Source organism: Gekko japonicus, unplaced genomic scaffold, assembly GCF_001447785.1.
Source record: "Gekko japonicus isolate JY-2015 unplaced genomic scaffold, Gekko_japonicus_V1.1 scaffold4620, whole genome shotgun sequence".
Lineage (NCBI taxonomy): Eukaryota > Metazoa > Chordata > Lepidosauria > Squamata > Gekkonidae > Gekko > Gekko japonicus.
Genome location: NW_015176115.1, coordinates 20,448 through 30,500, shown reverse-complemented (window position 1 = coordinate 30,500; position 10,053 = coordinate 20,448). Strand labels below are relative to the sequence as shown.

At 50.1% G+C, this 10,053-nt stretch overlaps 1 protein-coding gene across 1 annotated transcript in view; it reads left to right on the top strand.

Moving 5' to 3' along the window:
• Positions 1 to 10,053, top strand: part of BECN1 (beclin 1, autophagy related) — a 21,625-nt gene that overhangs the window by 9,084 nt on the left and 2,488 nt on the right. The window contains exons 9-11 of the mRNA XM_015426773.1: positions 1,360 to 1,509; positions 1,596 to 1,656; positions 3,048 to 3,190. Of these exons, the coding sequence (XP_015282259.1) occupies positions 1,360 to 1,509; positions 1,596 to 1,656; positions 3,048 to 3,190 (354 nt within the window). The remainder of the gene's footprint in view (positions 1 to 1,359; positions 1,510 to 1,595; positions 1,657 to 3,047; positions 3,191 to 10,053) is intronic.

Below are 10,053 nucleotides of genomic sequence, written 5' to 3'. Positions count from 1 at the left end.
TATGGACATTTTTACTTGGCGTGAAATTATCACAACTAGCCTATTAAACATATAGTGTATCCAAACAATTATTACAAACAGAATACCCACCCACATGCAAACACAAAACTGAAACCTTTTTATTTTCTTCTGACAATAGCACCTCCTAAAGGAAGAAATGCATCTTCTACTTGCATTGGAGAGTTCAGTTTGTAACCGTTCCATAATCAATTTTTTTTCTTTTCTTTTTTCAATTTTTTGGAAAAAAACAAGGCTTCAGGAAAAAAACGGGGGGGGGGGACGGTTTTTTTTCTGAATTTTTCCAGTTTTTTTCCGGCCCTTCACATCTCTAGCTCTGCTTCTGGCTGGCTCCTTTTCCTGGCTCAGCCTTACTACTTCTTTTTGGTCCTTTCGTGGAATTTTCTCACCTCCCCTGCCAGGGGGAGCAATAGGAGACCAGCCTTCACGTCAACTACCCTTCTGCTAAACGGCCCTTTCCAAGGGGCCTCTTTCTCTTGCAGCTGGAGACACACACACACACACACACCCGTGTTCCTCAGCCTGGCATGCAAGCCTTCCTCCAGAGCACTCTTTTCACAACCCGTTCTAGTGGTAGTTGGGTTCCAAACCAAACTTGTGTTTGCCTAGGAGCAAGTGTTCTTTTTCGTTTGCCTTGTTTTAAAGATGTCTAATTGAGCCAAAAAGCATCTGAATTGATGTTCATAAGAACATCAGAACATAAGAGATGCCAATGTTGGATTAGGCCAAAGGCCCATCCAGCCCAACACTCTGTGTCACACAGTGGCCAGAAATACCAGGTGCCAGCAGGAGGTCCAGCAGTGGGGCCAGGACATTAGAAGCCCTCCCACTGTTGACCCCCCCCCAAGCACCAAGAAGACAGAGCATCACTTGCCCCAGAGCCCCTATCTATACCTTGTGGCTCATAGCCACTGATGGACCTCTGCTCCATATGCCTAATTCCCTTTTGAAGCCGTCCATGCTTCTAGCTGCCACCACTTCCTGTGGCAGTGAATTCCATGTGTTCATCACTCTCTGGGTGAAGAAGGACTTCCTTTTATCCGTTCTAACCCGACCGCTCAGCCATTTCATAGAGTGCCCACAAGGAGTTCTTGCATTGTGAGAAAGGGAGAAAAGTACCTCTTTCTCTACCTGCTCTCTTTCCCTTGCATAATCTTATAAATGTTCATATTTGAAGACTTGTGTGTGATGCTTTTTGGCTCAGTGACGTGTCTTTGGAGTAGGCAGATGTGGTTGCAACATGTTCTGCAGATGTTCTTTGGTGTTTTGAGGAGCTGCCAGGGGGAGGCCCCCGTGGGGATTCCCCTAAGACCCTCTGACGGCTGACTCCTTCTGCCATAGGCACAGCGGGCAGTTTGGCACCATAAACAACTTCCGTCTGGGTCGCCTCCCCAGTGTCCCTGTGGAATGGAACGAGATCAACGCGGCCTGGGGGCAGACTGTGTTGCTTCTCCATGCTCTCGCCAACAAAATGGGCCTAACCTTCCAGAGGTAGGTGTGGGGGCAGACGCTCTCTCTTCTTGGGCACTGGGCCATTCAGGCGGGAGGACTAACCGGGTTCCCCTGTCCCCCCCCAGGTACCGCCTCATCCCATACGGGAACCACTCTTATTTGGAGTCCCTCACAGACAAATCCAAGGTAAGAAGTCTGGTTTCCTTAATTTTTGAAGCTGCCACAGGCTTTGAGAAGGCTCCAGGAAAAGGGAGGGGGTTTTTTTTTGTCAGGCAGTTACCCCTTGCGTGTTCTTCTCTGCAGGCGAGAAAGTCTAAGCAGTGGAACATGTTTTCACACTAGGAATAAGGCCCGTTGTGGAAATAAATAGAACAGGCTCTAGAAAGAGGCTCTGGGCAGGTGCCCCGGCCTTGGGCACTCAGCGTCGATTTGCTGTGGCGACCCCTGCAGGGTATAATGACACAGAGTCCACCATTTTCTCCTGGGGAACTGATCTCCAGCCCTCATGTGGAGATTGACAATAATGGTTCCCCATGAGGAAAAGTGCAGTCTTCCTCCACAGTGGGGACCAAAGCCGCTTACCTCATTCTCCTCTCCCCCTTTTGATCTGCACAACAACCCTGTGAGGTAGGTTAGGCTGAAAGTCTGTGACTGGTCCAAAATCACCCACTCAGCTTCCACAGCAAGAACCTAAGTCTCCCCCTGGAGAAAATAACTGCTTTGGAGGGTGGACTCTATGACATTCTATTCAGTTGAGGCCTCTCCCATCCCCAAACTCTGGCTTCCATAGACTCCACCACAAAATCTCCAGGAATTTACCAACCTGGAGCTGGCAACCCTAGTCAGGACTGGCCCCAATGAGTTCCCCACAAGGTCCAGACTAGGCCTGGAAAGGGCCTCCCGCCTTTGCCTTTTTACTGACAGAACCAAGCTTGGTTGCCCAGCAAGAGCCACTGAGGAGAAAGTGAAGCACACAGCAGTTTTGACACTTTATTCAGACAGGGCATGGCAGTGGGCGGGGGAGAGGAGCGAACCCAGCCAATAGCACGTGAGTACTCTTGACTGGCAGTTGATGGGCCAATGGCTGATGGAGCTCACAGCATAGCCAATGGGAGAGCTGGAAAGTGCCAACATACTGGGCTTATATATATATGTATACACACACACACGATAATCTGTTTACAGAGTAGGGTGAAAACTGCTTAGAAAAAATAAAGTGCTTTCCCCCTAGATTCAGTGTGGTTTTCCTATGGGATTGGCTCGGCTGTGTCTCCATTTTTTACTCAGTGCTCTTTGCAAGAGTCAAAGTTTTGGTTCCCTCCAGCCAGCTTTCCCCCTTGCCTAGTTCTCCTAACCACAGCCCAAGTCCTACATAGCTTTTTTAAAAATGCCAGGTCCGATGATAGCTCTTTTGAGTGGTCAAAGGAAGGCTCTTCCTTCTTTCAGCAGCAATGCTGGTTGGATCTGACCCTCTTTTCTCTCTTCAAGAAGCTGAAAAGACCAGTGTCTCTGTGTTCTTAGGGCATCTGCAGAACAATGTTTTTTGGGTTTCTGGCATCCGTGTTTGTGTCTTCAAGGAATTGCCCCTTTACTGTTCAGGCGGCTTGCGGTTTTTCTGGGACAACAAATTTGATCATGCCATGGTAGCGTTCCTGGATTGTGTGCAGCAGTTCAAAGAGGAGGTGGAAAAGGGTGAGACGCGCTTCTGTTTGCCTTACAGGTAAAAAAAAAGAAAAAGTCTTGTTTCAAGGTAAATGCAGAGTCTTTTTCTCAGTAGTAAACTGCACAGTGATGTAATCTGGATAAAAGTATTTATTTATTTGTTTCTTCAAATTTGTACCCCGCCCTCCCTGCCCTAAGGATTTCATTGCCCCTGGCTGTTTCCGAGGGCCTTTAACAGGCGGCTTCCAAAGCTGGCCGCATCTTCCCTTCGACTGTCATTGAACTTTGAGATATCCAGTAGTGGAACCGCCATGTTCAGAGGCAGCACTGATCTGTGATTTAGCCCATGCTCGCACTTGAGATGCAGCAACGGTTGCCGTTTTGCTTTCTTTGCAAGTTGCTTTGTGAGCATGGAATGTGCCCATGTTGGAAACCATTCTTTGTGTGTGCGTGCGCCTGGAAGTCATGGCGACCTCTGGTGACTGACCCCTACTGGAGGCCTGGAGGATATTCAGAGAGGTGGCTGAATGAAGCCTGCCCCTGCCTCCTGACTACTGGTATTCCAAGGAGGTCTCCCATCCAAGTCCTTGCCAGAGTTGACCCTGCTTCGCTTCCGAGATCTGACGATATTGAGTTTGCCAGGGCTATCCAGGTCAGGGCATGGCGGAAACCATTCTTGTTGCTTGTTTTAAAAGGACTTAATAAAATACTTATTGATGCATGGACAAGTCAGTAGCGAGGAATCATCTTCCCTTCGACTGTCATTGAACTTTAACTCTGAGATATCCAGTAGTGGAACCGCCGTGTTCAGAGGCAGCACTGATCTGTGATTTAGCCCATGCTGGCACTTGAGATGCAGCAACGGTTGCCGTTTTGCTTTCTTTGCAAGTTGCTTTGTGAGCATGGAATGTGCCCATGTTGGAAACCATTCTTTGTGTGTGCGTGCGCCTGGAAGTCATGGCGACCTCTGGTGACTGACCCCTACTGGAGGCCTGGAGGATATTCAGAGAGGTGGCTGAATGAAGCCTGCCCCCATCTCCGGCCTCTGGTATTCCAAGGAGGTCTCCCATCCAACTACTTGCCAGAGTTGACCCTGCTTCGCTTCCGAGATCTGACGATATTGAGTTTGCCTGGGCTATCCAGGTCAGGGCATGTCGGAAACCATTCTTGTTGCTTGTTTCAAAAGGACTTAAGAAAATACTTACTGATGCATGGACAAGTCAGTAGCGAGGAATCACCAGTTGGGTCCAGAAGTTAGTAAATACCTTGTTGAGAGGGAATCATGGCTGCTGCCTTGAAGAAGATATCCATAAAGCTGCTCTTCAAGAAACTGTCCTTGGACCTGGGCAACTGGCTGCGAGACTATGATTCAAATTTTGGATGGGGTTGCACCTAGATGTATTTCCGTTCGGCACTGGAACTATCTCATGGAGGAGAACCTAAGTTAGGACTGAGACCAGTGTTCCCTCTAAGCTGAGTCAGTGTGAGCTAGCTCACAGATTTTTAGCCTCCAGCTCACACATTTTTTACTCCGCTCAGGAAGGAGGGCTCCAGAGCAAACTAATTTATGCAGTAGTCAGATTGCTCGCTCACAACTTAGTGCCAATAGCACATAAAGTAGACTTTTTGCTCACAACTCTCCACAGAGAGCCAGTTTGGTGTCGTGGTTAAGTGCGTGGACTCTAATCTGGGAGAACCGGGTTTGATTCCCCACTCCTCACTCCTCCACTTGCACCTGGCTGGATGACCTTGGGCAAGCCGTAGTTCTGATAAGAGCTGTCCTTGAAAAAGCTGTTTGTGTCAGAGTTCTCTCAGCCCCACCCACCTCACAGGGTGTCTCTTGTGGGGAGGGGAAGGGAAAGGAGTTTGTAAGCCGCTCTGAGACACCTTTGGGTAGTGAAGGGCCATGGAGCATAAATCCAATCTCCTCCTCCTCCTCCTCCACAGCTTAGAGGGAGCATAGATTGAGGCTGAGGTTTTTCTGAACTTCCTGCCCGAGTGTGGTCAGAAGCTACCCTAGAGGGCAGATCCCAGGGTGATACTGGGGAGGATTCTCAGTCATCCCTCTGGCATTTGTGCCTTCAGGGTTCTGTTGTGTCCAGTGTTCCCTCTAAGCTGAGTGAGTGTGAGCCAGTTCAGTTTTTTAGCCTCCGGCTCACAGATTTTTGTCTCAGCTCAGGAAGGAGGGCTCCAGAGCAAACTAATTCATGCACTAGCCAAATCACTCACTCACAACTTTAATGCCAGTAGCTCACAAAGTACAATTTTTGCTCACAAGACTCCACAGTTTAGAGGGAGCATTGGTTGTGTCCCGCGTGCTTTGCAACATTTTCATGAAACCGCTGCAGGAGGAGCTTCAGAGACCCAGCGTGAGAGACCATCAGTCTGCTGATGGCATCCAGCTGTTCCTCCTTTTCATCTGACCCAGGGGAGGGGAGGGGAGTGCTGATCAGGCGCCTTGAATCAGGAATGGACCGGAAGAGGGCTCTGGCTAAATGGTTCAGGGGCTTTGAGAAGTGGCATTTGTCATGCTCCTTCGAAGATGAGTTCACAGGACATAGAACTTGGATGCTTGGCTGGCATCACATTTGCTAGGCAGAGGGCCCTGCTGCAGTTATTCTTGCCCTTATAATGTCTGGGGTTAAGCTACTGTAGTTATACATGAGGCCGCCCTCTTTGCTTTACGACACAGAAGGTAGACATCCACCGGCTGAACTAGACTGCTTCAGTTTTGACATGTCTTGCCAGAGTTTAGCGTAGATACCAGTTTGTTTCCAAGCAGCAGTCACAGTGATGGCTCTGGCCTCCGAGCCACAATATGTGAAGGACTTAAGTTCTGCTTCAGAGGCTCCTGCTTTCAGGAGCAAGGCGGGTTGTTATGACTGCATAACCCGATGGGAGCTCCTTGTTTATGGAATGTTCTCCCCAGATGAGGAAGGGGCTAACATCATATGTTCAGGCTGGGGGAAAAAATAATTTCCCAAGGTTTTCAATGGCTTAAAGGAAAGGGCCCATGGCTCAGCGGTGTAGAACATTTGCTTTGTATGCAGAAGGTCCCAGATTCAGTCCCCAGCATCTCCAGTTACAAGGGTAAAGGTTCCCTTGTTCGAAAGCCAGTCGAGTCTGACTCTAGGGTTGCGGTGCTCATCTCCGTTTCCAAGCCGAAGAGCCAGCGCTGTCCGAAGACGCTTCCGTGGTCACGTGGCCGGCATGACTAAGCACCAAGGCGCATGGAACGCTGTTCCCTTCCCACCGAAGTGGTGCCTATTTATCTACTTGCAATTTCTTGCTTTCGAACTGCTAGGTTGGCAGGAGCTGGAACTAGAGACGGGAGCTCACTCCGTCATGCGGCACACCCGGGTCTTGAACCGCTGAACTACCGATCTTCCACAGCCTGCAGTTCAGCGTCTTAACCACTTGAGCCAACGCAGCTCAATGTGATGTGAAAGACCTCTGCCTGAAACGCTGTAGATAACATAAATTGACCTTGACAAATCAACTCTCTGACTCCGTTATAATACAGCGTCATGTGTTTATGTGACTTGGTTACAGCTTCTCGTTGTGTCTTCTTTTTTAATTTATTGCTCATCTGCTTGTGCCCAGCTCTATTTTATAGGTTTTTTATGTGTTGCTTATACTCTTGTGGGTCTTACGTTTTAATTATTGTAACTGGAGATTTTACATGGGGGGAAAAGATATTTAGATGCTGTATTCTTGCAGGGTAATTTGGGCAGACTAGCAGTAACGCCAGGCCACCTAGAACACTCCTTGTTCTTGCTTATTCAGCTCAGTGTAATAACAAGATTTTATTTATTTATTAAATTCGATTTTAAGCGGCCCTTCCCCGTGGAACAGGGCTCATCAGTATAAAACAAGGCAGTATAATCAGTATAATAAAAGCATATTTAAAATCCATACTATAAACACAGTAGTAGTAACCTGGCTCAAGTGGTTAAGACGCTGAACTGCAGGCTGTGGAAGGTCGGTCGTTCAGCAGTTCGAGACCCGGGTGTGCCACATGATGGAGTGAGCTCCCGTCTCTAGTTCCAGCTCCTGCCAACCTAGCAGTTCGAAGTAGAAATTGCAAGTAGATAAATAGGTACCACTTCGGTGGGAAGGTAACAGTGTTCTGTGCGCCTTGGTGTTTAGTCATGCCAGCCACATGACCACGGAAACGTCTTCGGACAGCGCTGGCTCTTTGGCTTTGAAACGGAGATGAGCACCACATTATGGATCAGTTGCCGTTTCCAGGTCTCAAGGATAGCCCTACGTAAAGTGAGTGACAGTAGTCTAATCTCGAGGAGACTGTTGCGTGGATTATTGTGGCTAGGTCAGGGCGAGACAGATAGGGGGCTAGTTGCCAGACCTGGCACCACTGGAAGAACCCAGAAAGAAACTGTCTGGCAACGTTTCTGATCTCGGTCTCCATTGATGAGGCATCCAGAATCACACCCCAACCCTGAATCTTCCCCCCACCCCTTTCCAGCTACATAACTTCTGTCTTCACAGGATTCAGTCTCAGCGGGCTCCATTTCAACCATCCCACCACAGCCTCAAAGCACTCAGCCAGGTTTACTGGGGCAGTGTCCAGCCGGCCACCCATCAACCGATATAGCTGGGTGTCATTGGCATATGGAGGAGCTGCGGTGGCTCAAGGGGCGTGCTTTGCAACATTTTCATGAAACCGCTGCAGGAGGAGCTTCAGAGACCCAGCGTGAGAGACCATCAGTCTGCTGATGGCATCCAGCTGTTCCTCCTTTTCATCTGACCCAGGGGAGGGGAGGGGAGGGCTGAGCAGGCGCCATGAACCAGAAATGGACTGGGAGAGGGCTCTGCCTAAATGGTTCAGGGGCTTTGAGAAGTGGCATTCGTCATGCTCCTTCGAAGACTGAATCAGCTGGCTCCATTTCAACCATCCCACCACAGCCTCAAAACGCTCAGCCAGGTTTACTGGGGCGGTGTCCAGCCGGCCACCCATCAACAGATATAGCTGGGTGTCATTGGCATATTGGTGACGTCCCAGCCGAACACTCCACACCAGTTGGATGAGGGGGTGCATGTAGATGTTAAATAACACGGGAGAGAGAACTGCCCTCTGAGGGACCCCGCATACGAATGGGTGCCTAGTTGGCAATCTCTCTCCTAGTGGCCACCCTCTGTCCCTGACATTGGAGAATAGAGGTAAGCCACTTCAAGGCTACCCCACGAACTCCTATGTCCGTGAGGCAGTGGGTCAAGAGATCGTGGTTGACCGTGTCAGAGGCTGCTGTAAGATCAAGCAACCGCAGCAGCAGCAGCAGCGCCAATCCACCTTGTGGCAGCTGTTTGTGGAGATCATCTATGAGGGTGACCAATGCTGTCTCCATCCCATGGCTGGGGCAGAAGCTGTACTGGTATGGGTCCTGTTACGTTATCCCGGAATTTCTGGAGCTGTTCTGCCGCTGCTCTCTCAGTTACCTTACCCAGAAACGAAAGGTTAGAGACTGGGTGGTAATTGGAAGGATCCACAGGATCCAAAGCTGTTTTCTTCAAGAGCGGTACAACCACAGCCTCTTTCAATCCCTCCGGGTAGACCCCTGAACCCAGGGACAGATTAACAATGTCTACCAGGGGCCCCGTATTCCCTCACCGCCGGCCTTCACCAGCCATGAGGGGACACACGGGTCTTAAGAGGCATGTGGTCGGCCTAACAGCAGCTAGAGTCCTGTCAGCATCGGCCCAGGAGAGTTGGCTGGAGTTGTCCAATACTGAATCCAGAGACGGCCAAGGGGCCTCCAGTTCACTTACTGTACCAACGTTGGCCGGGAGGTCATGGTGGAGTGACGAGGCTTTGTCCACAAAGAAGCTTGCGGAAGCCCTCACAGCTAATGACCAAATGCCTCACATTTCGAGTTCTCTCAGTGAGAGACGTTAAAGATCTAATTACCCTAAAGGATTGTGCTGGGTGAGAGCTAGCAGATGTGATGGAGGCTGTATAAAATTCTTTTTCAACAGCCTTCACCGCCACCTCATAGGATTTCGTAAAAGTCCTATAAGATGTTCTTGCAGCCTCATCACGAGTATGTTGCCGAGCTTCCTCTAGTTCGCCTGCGTTCCGTTGTATACCCGGGGAGGGGATTTACATTGGGAGCAAAGAGGATGTCAGGGAGTGATTTCATTGATGGCTTCAGAGAGACAGGAGTTCCAGTCCTCTAGCAGCACATCCAGTGAATCACTGGGGGGCATTCGATTCTGCAGGGCATTCTGGAACCCTATTGGCTCCCTTAGTCTCCATGGGAGACCATGAATCCGATCGCCACCTAGGTGGTGGGGGGGGGGCAGAGACACCCAGCCAGGCCTTCAGGGCAAAATGATCTGACCATGGCATCTCAACGTTAGCCATCAGATCCATATCCATCCCCATGCCGGAGATCAAATCCAGCGTGTGGCCTGCTTGGATTGATGTGTGGGACCCAGCACAACCTGAGAGAGCCCCAGTGCTGCCGTGGAAGACACTGGAACCCAGCGCCTGCTAAGAGGCAGCAGCGTCGGCCTGGACGCTGAAGTCCCCACGAGCGATCTGTCTTGAGAACGCCAAGGCCCAACCTGCAACTGCCTCCAGCCAGTTCGGTAGGCCGTCAGCCGGAGCGTTAGGTGTTCGGTACACCAGACAGGGCCAGGCTCTCCTCGGAGACCCACACAGTCCGTGCCAGTGATCTTTGGGAGGGGGGAGTGCCCTGGGGGAAAAACCCTCTCAGATGAGCATTGCTACCCCTCACCCCCGCCCCTCCGTTCCAAGACTGATGAGGGATCGTGAAACTGGGTGGGGTCAGCTCTTTTAAGGCAACTGTTTCGTCTACCCTTGTCCAGGTCTTGGTCACACAATCTTGTGCTGCAGTATTATCGATAGATAATATTACACACGACATCAGTATTCGGGGG